This window comes from Morus notabilis, unplaced genomic scaffold, assembly GCF_000414095.1.
Source record: "Morus notabilis unplaced genomic scaffold, ASM41409v2 Scaffold485, whole genome shotgun sequence".
Classification (NCBI taxonomy): domain Eukaryota; kingdom Viridiplantae; phylum Streptophyta; class Magnoliopsida; order Rosales; family Moraceae; genus Morus; species Morus notabilis.
Window position 1 is genome coordinate 952,221 of NW_010364290.1, and position 17,492 is coordinate 969,712.

General features: G+C 33.8%; 2 protein-coding genes across 2 annotated transcripts; one reads left to right on the forward strand and one right to left on the reverse strand.

Moving 5' to 3' along the window:
• Positions 1-124: 124 nt before the first annotated feature.
• On the reverse strand, positions 125-4,137 carry LOC21408235 (protein odr-4 homolog). The gene is made up of 11 exons (XM_010106263.2): positions 4,005-4,137; positions 3,673-3,888; positions 3,028-3,123; positions 2,299-2,387; positions 2,083-2,211; positions 1,813-1,930; positions 1,564-1,648; positions 1,373-1,479; positions 910-1,061; positions 724-820; positions 125-508 (listed from the first exon to the last, which is right to left on the reverse strand). Exons 1-11 carry the CDS (start codon positions 4,083-4,085, stop codon positions 203-205), a joined length of 1,476 nt encoding a protein of 491 aa, XP_010104565.1. The 5' UTR covers positions 4,086-4,137; the 3' UTR covers positions 125-202.
• Positions 4,138-15,886: 11,749 nt separating this feature from the next.
• On the forward strand, positions 15,887-17,492 carry LOC112093097 (vacuolar protein sorting-associated protein 27-like; the record flags this gene model as incomplete). Its single annotated transcript, XM_024170896.1, has 1 exon — positions 15,887-17,492. A coding segment is annotated over exon 1 (1,347 nt), but the record flags the coding sequence as incomplete, so codon positions are not given.

Here is a 17,492-nt window from a genome sequence, read left to right on the forward strand (position 1 = left end):
CTTAGTACACTCTTTTAAGTAATTAATTTCACCATCTGCTTAAAATAACCACTTCCGACCATCCGAGGCTAATTGCTACACCAAAATTCAATAACTGAAAACTTCAAATCTAAGAACAACATAGTTCAACCAAAAATCAATTTTTAGAAGATTACACAAATAACACAACCTTAACCCCTTTGATTAATAACTGAGGCCTCATTCACGAATTATGATGTTTTGACTGCAATAGAACAAATCCAACAATAACAGACAGTAGAAGGAAGAAAGCAGCGAGTAAGATGTTGACATTAGCAGACTTAATTGTTTTGGCACCAGTTTCCCCTCTATGTGTCTCAAGTGGACTACTACTATTTGAAGAAGAAGAGGATGCCGGGCCGAGCGGTGCAGCCACATCCCAAAAAGATCTTGCAATTAAAGTAGGCGCTTCTACCTCAGGTTCCAATATTGTCAAGCTATCAAGTGTAGTTTCCATGGATAACAACTCTTTGCAATGATCTTTTAGCACCTAAAAGAGCATAAAATGCACAAGGTCAAGAATAACCGAGGAAAATTCTTTATCAGAACATTACTGCATTGAAGTGATACCCTCACATAAGAGTTATGACATGGTAAAACAGAAGACCTCTACCTGCCCAAGATTGGGCAATCCCAGACTAGTACATACAAATATATGTTCTTTAACTTTTAAGAGTAGTTGCATGCATTTCCAGAAGTACAAACCTCAAGCGTCTCGGATGATTGTAGATAGTCACATACAAGCATGCCCGCCAACCAAGGAATAAAGACTCTTCTGGGAAATGAAACGTTGCAAGTTTTTCTGTTAACAATGAACAAAACGTAGTCAGAGTGGCATTCCATCACTTGCTTCACTGCTATAAACATAAACATCACACCTATAAAATGCACCTTAATAAGTGTATCGAAAGTTGGGAAACAGGATTTTCCGTCGACATTCCATCGCTTGCTTCCTTGATTTCAGCATCACTTGGACCTGTGTCTCCATCTGCCTCATCACAGATGATATCTAGTCTACTTTGCAGGCTGAGGATAATATCTTCCTAAAACAGGAAAGTATTTAGTATCACAGACGATTCGGGCCTCGCAATAAATAGATTACAATAACATACTCAAGTATGCAACAAAAAGTTTGTAAGGGAATTACAAAAAATAAAAAAAAATAAAAAAGGAACCAGCTTTAGCCTAAGATGAGAAAAAGAAAAACGGGCTGATGAATAGCAAAAACAGTAATAAAATAGATGACAGATAACATTAGAAAAGACTAGTGGGAAAAAATATATATAAATTTATACAAGCGGCTAAATCAAGATTAACATTCCAGTAAATAAAGAATGGGGTGAAACTGGAATACCTTTATTTGGGCAACGGCTTGTGAAATTGGTTCTTTTGAGTTTAAGTATGCATAAGAACACACAGAGCCACTAAAAGCAATAACACCAGTGACTTCTTTTTGGTTGCCTGCTTGAAAAGTGTAGACAAGTAAAATTATGACAGTCGAAGCATTATAAAAATAATCTGGTGTGAATGAATTTGACAACATACCTTCAGTTGAAGCATTTTTCATGAATGGTAGAAGCAATTCAACTTCATGCAAACCATCTGATGTACATGGCTCATCATTAACAACCTATAGTTGTAAGGCAAAAGGAAACTTCAGACGAGAATTTCGTATGAGAAGAATCTACTAGAAACTGATGTCAATTACGTTTATCTGGTTCTGGAAAGAATGGGGCCACTTGAAAATATCGATGGAGTCTATTTGAAAGAGCTCAATATTGGAGTGCTACTTACCAAATTTCCATCGATAACGGCTTTTGCACTTTTTAGCTCTTTGGCATGAATAGAAATCACATGACGAAGAACATCAGTTAAGGTTCGGACATTTGATGCATTCTTGTATATGGGCAATCTGGGATAAGATAGCTCTTCCAGTAAGACAAAATCGAAATAGCACGGTTACCATGATGGTTTCTTAAATCACAGAAAAGTCCTTTAACAATGATAGGCAATTCATGAGAACCAGAGAGAGAGAGAATGAAGAATAATAGGGGAGGATGTTACCTAAGATCAAAGTTGTACATGCACTTAAACGTTTGAAGAGAATTTAAGACCTTTCCCATTTTAAAGTCGCAAGGTCGTAGATTGCTTGAAGTAATATTTGAAGCCAATGAGCAATTTCGACATGTCCACCTAAATAAAACAAATCTTTCGTCAGTGTGTTCCCTTTACAAAATATTACAGCCTTGTATAATGGGTATTGAATATAATTCTAAATACCTCCTTGGACTGTAACAGATGTGAATAAGAATTCTTTCGTCCAAGTCAGTGTCTGAGAGTGATGCTGCATCTGCAACGGCCTTTACAGTCTGCAAAGGCCACTCCATTAAGAATAAAATTCCTTACTCTGTATAGAATTGACAATTTGACATAGGTGAACCTTCAAATAGAAACTAAACAAAAGCAGCCAACACATGAATGTTCACTAGCCCTTCAACGGGTGAAATTCTACAACTGGTCATCACCATGAAGCTCGCATAAGACGAAGACAGTTTGTACCAGAAAAATTTAAGCACAAATTCAAATAACCTCTTAATTTCAAAGATCAACTATATTACTCTTGGGAAATGGTACATTTTCAAACTTTAAAGGCTTGTTTGTTTCATATACTCAAAGTCAAATCATTAATTCTGCTACAGTGTTTTCCTCTCACAAAAAATTTGAATTTCAAACGTCAGAATCAAGAATCATGATTTAAGTATACATTCCAAACGGACCCTAAGCAAGTTATCCATAAAAACTGAGAAGGCCAGAAGGGCAATACCTAACTATCATTTCCACCAGATCAAAACAGTACCAGCAGTTAAATGCTAAAAGCTTTACTACATAAACATCCCAATTCCCAAACATCACTCCAGAAGGGCAATATCTATCAAAAACAGTATCAGCAGTTAAATGTTAAAAGCTTTACTACACAAACATCCCAATTCCCAAACATCAAATCGTCACCTGGCAAAGCATAATGGTTGAATTCTTGAATGCACTATCGCCAACCCACACATAAATTCCGACAACCTTCATGCCACCCAACAACATTCTGGAGACCTAAAAACACAAAATTGAAGAAAACCATGAATACTCTTTTAAACACATTAACATAACAAGCAAGACCCAGCAAATAAATCAAAACTGTGAATTTTTACAGAAGCAAACTACACCCAAACGATGAATTAAGTGACCTAAAACCTAAAAGCACATAATTGGATAAAATCAAGCACTCTTCTAAACACACTAATGTAAAAAGCAACACCAAGTAAATTTAAAATGTAAATTTTTCACTGATGCAACTAATCTCTAAAGGGGTAATAACAAAAATCTTTCCCATATTTTATCAAAATTTTACGCTCCATCCTATGTTTTGAGAAATATTGCATTATCCCCACCGTTTTACGAATCATGCTAAACCCTTACCATGGGAGAGGTTTTTAAACATCATTTGTAAACCATTCCTGTCTGTATGATAATTTAGAGACTTGAAGCCTAAAAGCACGTATATCCACACTCATGAACTTAACATCCACGAAATACAAAAGCCAGTTGAGTTTTGGGGGGAAAAACTGTAACAATGGTGATCAATTACAGTGGAGAAGTGACCTGACGAGCGTGTTCTGCTACCCAATCATTGTCGACCACCAAAGAGGAAGAATCAGTGGCCTGAGATTTGGATTTGGATCCCTTCTTCTTGTCGTCCTTGGAAGGTTCGAGAAGAGAACAAGCAGGCACTCCGGCATCGTTAACTGGGGTCGGGACCAAATCGAACACGAAGCCTCTGTCAAGATTCGAGCTGAGTTTGCCGATCACCAGTCCTACCTGAGAACTCAACCGAAATGAGAGAAGAAGAACAGAAACCCTAAGTTTCAGAGCGATTCAACAAAACATGCGATCATGGAGGGGGAGAGAGAGACAGAGAGACAGAGAGAGAGAACCTGAGCAGGAATTGCGGATTGGGCGAGACGATCTTCGGCAAGTTTGAGGTGCGATTCCTCTCCAACGACCGCTTTCACCATTGTTGGAAGCTTGGAGCGATTCCAATTGATCTTTACTCGGCGAAACCAACGATACGAATGAATGAGAGTATCTTTTATTATCAAAAAAAAAAATCCAGAGTTTGAGAAGGTACGGGTGAATCCGGACGACCGGAGGGAACTTTGAGAAAAGAACTACGTGTGTCGTTTCGGACTTTTTAACCTTGTTTAAAATTCATCCCGTTTTAATTTTTTACAAATGAAATTTTTAAAATCGCGTTTTACGTAATAAAGATAAAAAAAATATAAATGAAAATAATTTTTTCATTATATAAAATGAGATAAATAAAAAATAATTTTTAGGGTGCGATTGAAAGAAATTTATTTTAAAATGATTTTATTTTTTATATGAAAATAGAAATAAAAACGTTTTCAATCTCAAACATAAATTATTTTTAAAAATGCGTTTGGTAGTTTTATTAATAAATTATTTTCAGTATAAAAAACTCATTAATATTTCTTTCTCCCTGCTCGAGAGAGGAGAAAATGAAAAAAAAAAAAGACTAAAAGTCATTTTTCATTTCTCTCTCATTTTACACTAAACCAAAAAATTATTTTCATTTCTATTTTTTGTCTTTATTGCGCTAAACTCCGTTTTAAAAACATTTTTTTTAAACGTGAAAAAAAACGATATCAATTCCAAACATGGCCTTAGTCATTTTTTATTTTTTGTTTTCATTTTTTCCTCTCTTGAGCAGAAAGAGATATTAATGAGTTTTTTATACTGAAAATAATCTATCAATAAAACTATCAAACACATTTTCAAAAATAATTCATGTTTGATATTAAACATATTTTTATTTTTATTTTCATATAAAAAATAAAATTATTTTATAATGAGTTTCGAACACGTTCTTTATTTTTTCAACTAATGTATTTTTCTGCCTAGAAACACGTTTTAATAAACGACAACGCGGAATTCGGAGAAAACGACACCGGTTTAATTTACAGATAAAACAGCCGCAAATTAAGAAGATTAAAACAAGGAGTTACTTTTCATTTATGCCCTAAAAAAAAAAACAAAAAAAAAAAAAAACCTTTACGATAGAAACAACATGTCGTCTCTTCATGCAAAGGAGATGTTGTTCATCCTCTTAAACGACGACAAGCACTTGCATATAATTCACATGTATGTTTTTGAGTTACATCATAAAAGGATAGGTTTGTTTGATAGTATTAGAGCATAATAATACAATAATATAATGCTTAATGTGACTATTGTATTGTATAAACTAATATGATCTATATTGTACTATTTAATACGGTTCATTTTTAGTACACTGTATTGTATTATTTTATAGTGTATTAATGATTCATATAGAGGTTGGGTACAATTAGAGGTCGGGAACAGGTCGACATACGATCATGTTAGAACCTATAATTGTTGAAAAATTAGGGAACATAATGCAAATTTTATATTTATTAAAATTACATTTTGATCTCAAAACTTCTGTTAAACTACATTTGACCCCAAAACTTTTGCAAAAATACATTTTGGCGGTAAAATTTTTATAAAATTTCATTTTTGACCCAAAACTTTTGACAAAATATATTTTGACCTCAAAATTATTAAAATTTTGCATTTTGACCCCTTTTACAATACGTCATGACACCAAATATCGTATTATATTATGATCATAATATAATACAGTGTTTAGTGTTATAGCGTATTATATAATTGGTCAAAATGTAAAATTTTAGTCAAAATGTAATTTTTAAGAAATATTGAGGTCAAATTTATAATTTTTCAAAAAATTTAAGACCAAAATATAACTTTTCAAAAACTTTGTTATGAAAATGTAATTTTTAAAAAATTTTGGGGTCAACATGAAATTTTATAAAAATTAAAAGATCAAAATATAATTTTTTTTAAATATGAATTTGTATTGTGCCCCTTAACTTTTAAACAATTTTGTAGGTACTAGAAAGACCCTATGTTAGCCTGACCCCAACCCCTAGTTTTGCCCAACCCTAACATGAATCACGGATCTGCTATAAAATAATACAATACTAAAAATGAGTCATACTCTATAATAAGACATAAAATGTATTAATGTATCATCCATATTAGTTTATACAATAGAATGGTCATATCAAATATTGTACTATTGTATTATTTATTATACAATACGGTGCTCTAATACGATTAAACAAATATGTCCTAAGTAACAACAAAGTGATAAAAGTCTCTCTCTCTCTCTCTCTCTCTCTCTCTCAAGTGGTCCGGCTAGGGTTTTTGAGTTTACGATCCCTTTTTAGAGCCAGATTTTGGCATCGTATATGGCTGGTCACAGGACGGTGGCTAAAGTCATGCGGATCTGGTTGGCTATTGATAGACGTGGTCTGGAGGCAATGGATGCGTAAATCTGGCGAGTTGGATTCTAGTGGCGTTGTTGATCTAGGGTCTCGACCCCCTCATCGCATGGTTTGAGGGAGGGGCGGTGGGTGTCTTAAGACAACTAATATTAGAAGTAGAACTGGAGGCATGGTGACTTCCACTAGTGCGAGGGGCGGCAGGTTTTCAGCGGATTTCTGATGTGGGGCTTCATTCGGGTTGCTTTTGCTTTTATTTTCGTCAACGGTGGTCACGATTCTTCTATGGTGACTGCTCACCCGTCTAAGTCGACAGTGTGCATGTTCATTTATGACTATATTTGTTTATAGGTCTCATCACTTGTGTCCCTAGTATTCGGGTTATAGTTTTGGTGACTGGTTTTATCCATAGACTATAGTGGTTTTTTATAACAAGATTTGGCCACGCTCGACTTTGTTTTTGTCGAGCGAGTTTTTTCTTGTTGAGTCTCAGCGTTTGTGTTCACCTTGTGTTTCATTCGCTTTTACCGGTGGATCTAGTCAATGTTCATGATCGAATTTTCTTATAGTTGGCGGTCATTTACCGTTATTATTACGTATGTAATTTGTTGAATTGGAATGAAACTTTTCCATATATATATATATATATAACAATGCTATTAAAAAGTCAACATAATTATTGGTAGATTTATTTAATATTCAGGGTCGAATTTTTTTGTAGTTAGTGGTAATTTATTACTATTTTTACGAATGTAATTTGTTAAATTTAAAATGAAACTTTTTTAAAAAAAATAGTAACAACGATGTTAAAAGGTCAACTTAGTTAATAATATACTCTAGATTAAAAAAAAAAAAAAAAACAGAGAGAGAAAAGTGTGGTGTTATTATTTTTCAATTTCGACAATGTATATATGTGATTATCTATGCATTATTCCACAATCCCTGTTATTACTTTCACTTGCCCTTTTTTGGTCAATATTTCTATTTATAAATCATAAACATTATACTATGGAGATAACAATATTGTATACGCCTCATTGATTTTGCTTCCTAGAAGAGTCACTTTACACCTTTTGACCATTTGGGGTTGTCTATAGATAAAGAGTCCCATTCAAAAATGTCTAAATCTCAACGCATATGATATTTTTGTACTCTTCCTACATGCCCAATAAATAAATATGTTACCCATTACTTAGTTGTGGAAGTGATTTTAGTCATAACCAACCAACTTAAGCCAAGTGTCATGGACTTGGATAATTTGATGTCACATGGTTGGAATGCATCTAAATTGGTGGGCCATGGGAGTAGAAAGTGTCACGGTTGGTTCAATCCAAATATCTTGCTGCAAGCTTTTTCAAGACTTGGGCATCATTCTTTAGCAGAGAGGATAAGTACAAACAGTGGCCCGCATGACATATCACAGAAGTTCCACAGAACCCCGGAAATTTTGCTCTTTTTTCATTTTGTTGGAAAGAAAGGCGCAAAATGGTTTCTATTTGCACAATATAGTGGCAAATTTAGGGCTCAGTGTTTCCTATGACCAAATAATTGATGCTTATTAAGGAAAACTAAAATTAAGGCGAGCTAACATTACCATAAATTACCATGGCTCATTTTATAATCCTACATTTTTTTAAGCCACCCATACGTTAAGTTTAAAATTTATACCATTGCTTCTTGAGAGTTTCTCTAGTGTACCTCCATATTTTGAACTATTGGTAGGACTTAAAATTTGTAACCGTTTGATTGAAATTTTGTGGTTTAGATTTGAAGAAGACACAGGTAATATTAATTGAGGTGTATGCGGGGGAATATTTGGAGTAAAAAGTGATGCGGAGGTTTTTTGTCTTATTTTTGAAAAATTAGAAAAGTCTTGTTTATTTTATGATTTAAGTTTTTAATTTAAATTTTATTATAATTAAAAGTTATTAAAATAATTACATCTAATTATATTATTATATTTAAAATTTTTTATATAAAATTACATTTTAATGATTACTTTTGTTCTTCACTTCTTCGGTCTCTTTGTTTTCCTTGCTCTCTCCCACCTTTCCGGCGTCAGCAACCCTCCGATGAAAGCACTTGAACCACCTCCAGCATTTTCAATGGACACCGGATCTAGATGGTTCCCTATTTTTTCTTTTTTTTTTCAGGAAAAAGTTCTTCTTGGCTTGGGGTATATATGCCTTTGTTAGTCTTTTTCAGATCTGAAACATTTTCTCCTTTAAAACCTGTCCATGCTATATATCTCACTGGAACATGAGCAAAATTTTCTCCTTTGTTAGCCTTTGACTCTGTTGCTAAATTCCACGGGTAAATATTCAGAAAATAGGCACAAGGGGAAAAAAAAAAATAATGATCAACAGAGCATGAGCGTAAGCCCATTATAAATATATATATATATATATATATATATTTATATATAATAAATAATAAATATAAAAAAAAAAAGAGAATATGGGTTCATTGATTTTACAAATTTAAGTTTTTAATTAAAATGTGATGTTTTTAAAAAAATTTAATTATAATAAAAAAATTAAATATGATATTTTTTAATTGTATAAATTTAAAATTAAAAATTCAGTAAAATGATAAATCTCGTTCATTTTACCGATTCAAGTTTTCAGTTTTAAGTTTTTACAGTAAAAAGCTCTCAAAAAATATCACATTTAACTTTTTTTACTACAATAAAAAAACTCTTAAAAAATATCACATCTCAACTCAAATTGAAAACTTGAATCCGAAAGTGAACGAAATAAAAATGTGGAGAAAAAATCTCATACGATGAGGAAAAGACGACAAAAATAATAACTACCTTTTAAAATAGTAGTGGGTCCCATAGAAACTTAAATCCGGCCACGAGATGTTTTTTTTTTTTTTTTAAGTTTATTCCCCGTAAATTTAAATTGAAATGTGATATTTTTTAAAAAATTTTAATTATAATAAAAAAAATTAAATTTAATATTTTTTAAAAATTTTTAATTATAAAAATTAAAATTTTAAATTTTAAATCCGTACAACGTGCCTATAAGTAGTTCAAAATATAGGTGCACCAAAGAAAGAATTCCCTTACTTCTTATACTCAATTTCAAAAAAGTTCCTAAGATTAATTGTTTTCTTTTTCCTTCCTTCTCAATCACCGACCAACACTATTAATCCGTATCATAATTTATAGTTCGTTATAGTATTTTTTTTCATAAAAAATACACGTAAATTAAAAATAATTCTAATCTTATAATTATAATTCATGAACCAAACGTCTCCTATTAGTCTGAATTTCAAGCTTTTACGTTCCTGGATTCTGACATGCTTGCTTGTTTTTGGGCGAGGTTTTGCTAATTTCCGTTTATGCCTATATTCCAAGGCACATGAATTGATTTCAAGTTAAAAAAAAATAAAAAATAAAAAATAAAAGACATCTCACTTGTTTTTGTCTTTTCTCCCCCTACTCTGTATATGCCATTGAAAATGTGAAAGTTGGTTTTTTTTTTCTTCCTTATTTCTTTGGTTCTATAGTTTCCCTTCTGTATGTCTGTCATTTTCTCATAAATTGCTTTTGTCTTGTTTGCCTATGTGGTGGTAATTTTTCAAAGGTATCCGTATTTTTTTTATTCTTATAGTTATCTCAACTACTAATATTCTTATTTAAAAAAAAAACTAAATATTCTTATATGATGCTCCTAATTAATTTCCAAGATTTGCCCATTGAAATCTTTTTTTTCCTTCAAATATCTCCTATTTGTCTATATATATATATAATTATTCAATCAAAACATGCCTTTTAAGTGAAACATACATTTCAATCATATAGTTTTTATTGTTTATTTTAAATCTTATATTTTCAAATTCTCTTATTATTATTTTTTTTTTACTACTTTGCTCTATTAAAGTAACTTTTCTCAAATGTGTACCTAGTTCAGTATTTTTTTTCCTCGTGACCTTTTAAAATAAAGTTTACAAATTTAGCCCTCATAAATATTTTAATCTAATTTCACAATTATCCTAAAATGTATGAGGGTTAAACATATTTTCGTGCAATCTGTCTTAGTATTATTGTCACGAATTTTTGCAAATGTAAGTGCACGTTATTGTTGTCAAGTAATAAAGTCATTTAAATGAATATCATAAGATTGATTGATATCTAACTTTATTCGAATAATACAAAAAGATAAGAATTTTAATGAAAATAAAAATGAAAGCAATTATCCAGAGAAGAAAATTCAATAATAACAAATTCTTGGAGCATATTGAAAATTAATTCAAATGAATGGTACAAATATCATATTTTAAATTTCCTGAGCATATTGAGAAAGAGATCAAAGTTGAAGGATTTTTTAAATTAACACTTATCATACTAACTCGCCATTATAAACGGCTCTTTTTCCTTTACATTTCTAGTTTTCTTTTCCCTCTTTAAGAACTACTCTAACTTTAAGGTTTCAAAAACTTTAGACCAAATAGTTCAACTTAAAGCAAACAAGACAACCCTTTTCAAAAAAAAAAAAAAAAAAAAGCAAACAAGACAATGTGGATGTAAGAATTGCCATCATGAATTTCGTTTCAATAGAAAATAATACAATAATGTTGTGAAGACAAATTATATAAATGGACTCCGGTAAGACATCTCTAGTGGTAGAATCGGTTTGCAGTTATTGAATCTGTAAAAAATTATGTAAAATAAACAGTTTCTGATATAAATATAATGACTAAAAGTGTGAAATATTAATAATTTTTTTTTTTTAATCCTACATGAGAAACTCCCTAAAGTCACACTTTTGTTTTCGTTTTACAAGAGTCACAATAAAGCCAAAGTTCTTGTGCCCGTTTAAAACTTCTGAATGGCGGAATGGGAATGCAGCTCCATATTTTCTTTGAACTTTCTTATGGGACCCTATGAATCAATAGATAAAGGGGTATAAATACTTGAAAAGGCTCACAAAAGGTCAGACTATTTCCCGTTAGCTGATTTAACTTTACCGTAAAATTATAAAGGCAATTGATAATCATTTTGTCTCGGCTTGTGTGAATGAATGAAAAGTGTTGGCTTGCAAAAACAAAACAAAGATAATAAAGAAATAAAGTGCTGCATTGATCTTACCAAAAATAAAAACTTTAGTGACGAAATAATAATTGTATATTTCCAATATCATATTTTAGCCTTACTATGTTTTATTACTAAAATAACCCAGTAAAGACTTTAGTCTAGTCGTAGTCAAACTCCGAATCTAACTCATGAGAGTAATTCCACCTCAAAAAAAAAAAAAAAAAAATCTAATATTCATTAGAAAAGGAAAAATCAAATATGCCCGCGACAAGCACATGATAAGGAATTATTCACATACCTCACAAATTACTAAAAAAATCAAGAGGAGGAAAATGAAATAAAAAAACGCAATGTCTCCATGTACAAGCACGTGATAAGGAATTATTCAAATGCCGATTGTGAGTTGTACACTAATAAATACGAGTCCAAAACATGCAATAATCGGTCATTGCCTAATTCCCTATAGTTTGAGTTGTGTGGTATTTGCCATTTGGGTAAGGAGAGGAGTGTCCACTTTCGACCCACCACCTACCTCTAGCACCATCCTACACATTTTATCTGAATTAATATAGAAATAAGTTATTCATCAAAAATATATATACACACACGGATGTGATTTGAATGATTACTTTAATATTTATCAATTGATCAGTATTTTTGTTTTATTATAAGATATTGATCTTGTGGTTGTAATAATGTTGGGTAATTGGATAAAAAAATTTATTATAATTAATGAAATTAAATTCTTATCACGTCACACATTAAATTATTATATTTAATGGGTGACTATCGATAGAGATATAATTATTCAAAAATTATTCATATATACGCTTATATATATAAATAAGTGAGACTTTTTTTTTAAATTAAAAAAAAAAAACCTCAGCATTTTTAGGGAAATGGCTTTGTTGCACTCGACCGTGGATGGATGATGAGAATGCATTCTCAACCTTCCGATTAAAAAAATCGGACGGCATTGAAATAATTAGATCCAATTACATTAAAATACTTCCAGATGCACACAATTTGTCTTAAAATTAATACTTTGGCCGCGAAATAAGATCTTTGATATAGGTATTTCAAAAGGTCTTCGAAATAAATATTCACAATTACCATATATAAAAATAACTCCATATCAAATGTTGGCTTTCTCACTTTAAAAAAAAAAAGGTAGCAAATGATCGAGGAGGCACGGACCGACTGATGTCAAGAACGACCGGGATTGGGGGTTTCAACTGTGTTTCAGAGTTATAATGTTATTGTATCTCAAGGAGTTTGGAAGGGATTAAAAACGATTTTATATAAAGCCTAATATTGCTTCTCAAAAAAAAAAAAAAAAAAAAAAAAAAAACTAATATCAACGTACTTATTATCCTATAATAAATTAATAACGTAGTTAAATACTCAAATAGTATGTTATCACATGTAAACAATAAAATAGACAACGTACTAAATGATCAAATATTATCTTCTATTTTATTATCAATGGATCATATTAAACAAACATTTTTTGTTTTGTTTTGTCAAGCGCACACTGCTCTGACTTTCCCCATTTTTTTATTTATTTTGTTTGATCTCCGACTCCCCTCTTTATTTTAACTGATTTGACTTTACCTTGCAATTAGCGTAGTTTGTACTGGAACAATTCAACTCACAATAATTCGTTTATTTTATTAATTTAAATTTTAAATTTTAAATTTATTATAGTAAAATATTTTTAAAAATAATCATATTTAAATTTTTATTATAATAAAAAATTCTCACATAAAATTACATCTCAACTAAAATTAAAAATTTAAATCATCAAATTAAACGGGCCTAATATTTACTTCATAAAAAAAAACCAAAGGTATTTTTAATTCAAAGAAATTTAAAGGAATATTTACCTTTTTGTAATTTATGTTTTGAGTTTATTCAAAAGTTATATTTTCAAATTTTAATCTCATTAAATGTATACTTTTAAATTAGATTTAATATTTAAATGTATATTTTTTTTTTTACAGTTAACTCTCAATTTTAACATTTAAAATACCTAAAATGACATTGAATAAAAAAGAAAAAAAAAGAAAAAAGAAAATTAAAAAACTTAAAATTACGGTATTGATCTCAAAAATTTGCAAAATACCATTAAAATGTGTTTTTTAAATTTTGAATTTTTAACTTTTTATAATATTATAAAGTTTTAGTTTTATTTTTTCTCTTTTTCTCAGGGATGTTTAGTCATTTTAAAAGTCAAAATCAATTATTAACCGAGATGAGATATAAGTTTGTATATTAAATATAATTTGAATGTATACATTTGATGAGATAAAAAACTAAAAATATAGATTTTAAATAAACTTAAAACACGTGATGTTAAAATATAAATATCCCAAATTTAAACGTAATTGAAAAAAAATCATAAATACACTAATTAAGCTCAAATCTTCATCCCACACTTTTGTCTTCTTCTTCTTTTTTTTTTTAATGGAAAATTCTATTAATAAATTAACAAATTACACAAATAGTCGTAAATGACCATAACCTATAAAGGAATTCGACCCCAGATATTACTGAATCTACCAGTGAAATCAGATGAAGTATAATACGAATATAGGTGTCGAGACCCAATAGAGAAAGACTTGCTCAGCCAAACAAAATCAAGCGCGATTAAAACTCGTTAACTAGAACAACTACAGTCGATGGATAAAGACCAAATCTTTAATGCTGGGGACATAAACAACACGACCTATAAATAAATCTAGTATACACAAACACACATACTATCGATAACCATCTCAGACAGGTGGGACACATAAACAAATTGGAAATAGAGAAATCACTTTTGTTATTACAATACATGAACTTAACGCAAACAACGCCTTTATTAAAATTAACAAAACACTATGAAACCTACAAATGGCCTCAGCCATATAGAAATAAATGCCAACAACAAGCCAACAACTATTGTATGAAAGCCAAAGAAATCGAATCTGAAGGGGTCAAGGCGCAAAGCAATGATGAAACCAAACTCCAACTTACCAGATATAAGCCTCCATCGCCAATGTACCGCGCCCATCAACCACTAACCACAGCTGCACGACCTCATCCACTGTCTCAAAGGCTAAGAGTCTGGCGACCAACTAGCGGCGATGCAAGCTTTGGGCCTAAAAAGAGATCCTCAACAAATCCTAGCCGCCTCACGAGAAAGAGAGAGAGAAGAGAAATCCCTCATTTTTTGTTGGTTTTCCAATAAACAATAAAAACCTATGTATCTTAAAAAATAATAAAAAATAACAAAGAAATAATATTTCGCACAAAACAAATTTTTTTAAACTCATTTGAATTACCCTTTCTGTCACTCATTTTCTCTTTCACTTTTGTATTTACTGTTTGACATAGAGATGCAAGAACGGGTTGCCCTGGCCCGTTCTCCTTAAGCCCACACGGGCTGTGGGCTGGGCCGACCCAATCTATAAATTTGTGGGCCGGGCAGGTCCGTATAAGAATTACCTTTGCCGAGCCCACACCACAGGCCAATTTTACGCGGGCCAAGCTGGGCCGTGCCGTGGGACAGGATGGGCCTTGAATGGGCTGGCCCATTAAAGGCCCATAAATGGGTTTAGATGGGCCGCCCATATAAGCATGTAATTTTTAATTTTTTAATTTTAATTTTAAAATTTTTAAACAAGTTAACAAATATAAAAGTTTGAATAGTTAATGGAAATATGAAAAGAGATATTTTATTTACGATTGCCTCATTAAATAAAAACCTTTATAAGGAAAACCTAATAAGACAAAACCTTAGTAAGAAAAAAAGAGTACAATCAGGATAATTATACATAAAATGTTTACAAAATTACTATAAAAAAAAGAAAAAAAAACATATAGATATTATGAGCTTATATGAGCAGGGCTGGGTTGGCCCATTATGGGCCTAGACGGGTCGGGCTGGGTCGACTCATCATGGGCCTAGACGGGTCGGTCCAGCCCAACCTGACCCATGATTTTTCATGGGTCGTGCCGGGCAAGTCAATGTGTCGATATATGTTAGTCCAATCTAGCCCATCAATATTTATGAGATGAATCGTGCCTTAAACAGTGACGGGCCATGCCGACCTAGCCCGTCACTGTGTCAAGATGGGCTTGTGTTGGCCCACGAGCCTCGACCTATTATTGCATGTCTCGTTTAACATAGATACTCTATTAATATAATATATTATTATTTAAATAAAAAAATGAGACAAATAATAATAAATAAAAAAATAAAAAGATCGACAAAAAAAGGGTAATGTTTACCCTTTCTCTATTTATTATCAACATTAATAATTAAAAAAACTTTACCAAATACAACAAAAATCCGTAAAAATTTTTTTCACACAGTCATTGGTCTTCCTTTTACGCCTCCATCATTTCCCTTCTCACTAAATCAAACCCCATTTCAAGTGGGTCCCACACTCACTTCGATAACCAGCTTAGCTTTTAGCTTAACCTTATAACCCAGCCGCTTTGCTGTGCAATATTCTCTCTCCTCTCTCTCTCCGCCGTACTCCACCGGAAAGTAAGAAAACAACAACAAAACCCCACCTCCCATGGCTTCCAAACACTGATCAATTAATCAAACAAACAAAACCCCCCATAAAACCACTTCCCAAAACCCACCCTCTTTCTTCGGCTGCTCTCTTCTTCTTCTTCTTCATCCCCTAATGGAGAACTACTCCAACTACTCCTACCCGGACTCCCGCGACTCCTCGCCGCGCTCCCGCGAGATTATCGACTGCGACAACGCTTCCTGGGACGAGCCCCAGCCGCCTTCCTCCTCCTTCAAGGCCAAATTCATGTGCAGCTATGGCGGCAAGATCCAGCCCCGCCCCCACGACAACCAGCTCGCCTACGTCGGCGGCGACACCAAGATCCTAGCCGTTGACCGCTCCATCAAGCTCCCCGCCTTTCTCGCCAAGCTCTCCTCCATCTGCGACGCCGACGTCTACTTCAAGTATCAGCTTCCCGGTGAAGACCTCGACGCCCTTATATCCGTCACCAACGACGAGGACCTCGACCATATGATGATGGAGTACGACCGCCTTTACCGCGCCTCCGCGAAACCGGCCAGGCTTAGGCTATTCCTCTTTCCGTTGAACCCTCCTCCGTCCTCTGAGACTAGCTACGGATCGAGCGAGACCAAATCGGACCGGCAGTGGTTCGTCGACGCCTTGAACTCCGTGCAGATCCCTTCTCTTGAAGGTTCGTCCCCTCCGGCGGCGGCTGCGGCGGCGGTCTCGGCGCAAAATCCGGATTTTCTGTTTGGATTCGATAAGGGATACTCCGCGGTTCCGGCCGGGAAATACTCGGATTCCGCTCCTCCGCCGACGGTTCCCGACTCGATCGTCACGAAGGACGTTTCCGCTGGATCGGACTGTGGATCGGAGGATCGGCACGTGGTCGGGGAGCCGGTCGTGTCTCCGGCCGATATCCAGAGACAGATCCAGGAACTTCAGAGGTTGCACATCGCAACTCAAGAGCAAGCGATGCTGCAGAGGAAGTACGAGGAGGTCGGAAACCCTAGGACCTACACCGGAGACTACTACCAGAAGGTTCCAGAGAAATTGGCTCCGGCGCCGGCTCCAGCTCCGGTTCCAGTCCAGGTCCCGGTACCAATCCCTGCTACTTACGTCTCGGAACGGCACGTGACCGCCGGGGGTTATCACATGGCGACGGCGGCTCCCACCGGTACGGAACAACCGGTTTACCTAATTCAGACTCCAGGAGGCATGTATCAGGCTCCGCCGATTCGACCCGTGACCGGCCACGTCGGTCAGCCGTACTACGGCGTTCAGAGGATGGTACCGCCTGAGGTTTACCGGGAAGCACCGGTGTACAATGCGCCGCATCCACAGCAGCCAAAGATGGGAACTTATACCGAACAGGGAATTTATACCGAACAGGGAATTCCAATGATGCAGCAGCCGCCGCCGCCGCAGCAGCAGCATCAGCATCAGCAGCAGCAGCATCAGCAGCAGCAGCAGCAGCACCAGCAGCAGCAGGACCACCAG

What these genes read in the sequence shown, in the direction of transcription:
- LOC21408235 (XM_010106263.2), bottom strand. Translation starts at nt 4,085, where the DNA reads ATGGTGAAAGCGGTCGTTGGAGAGGAATCGCACCTCAAACTTGCCGAA. An exon ending in TAGCAGAACACGCTCGTCAG is followed by an intron (nt 3,124 to 3,672) that starts GTCACTTCTCCA and finishes TTGTGTTTTTAG; the next exon opens with GTCTCCAGAATGTTGTTGGG. An exon ending in ATCTGTTACAGTCCAAGGAG is followed by an intron (nt 2,212 to 2,298) that starts GTATTTAGAATT and finishes TGTTTTATTTAG; the next exon opens with GTGGACATGTCGAAATTGCT.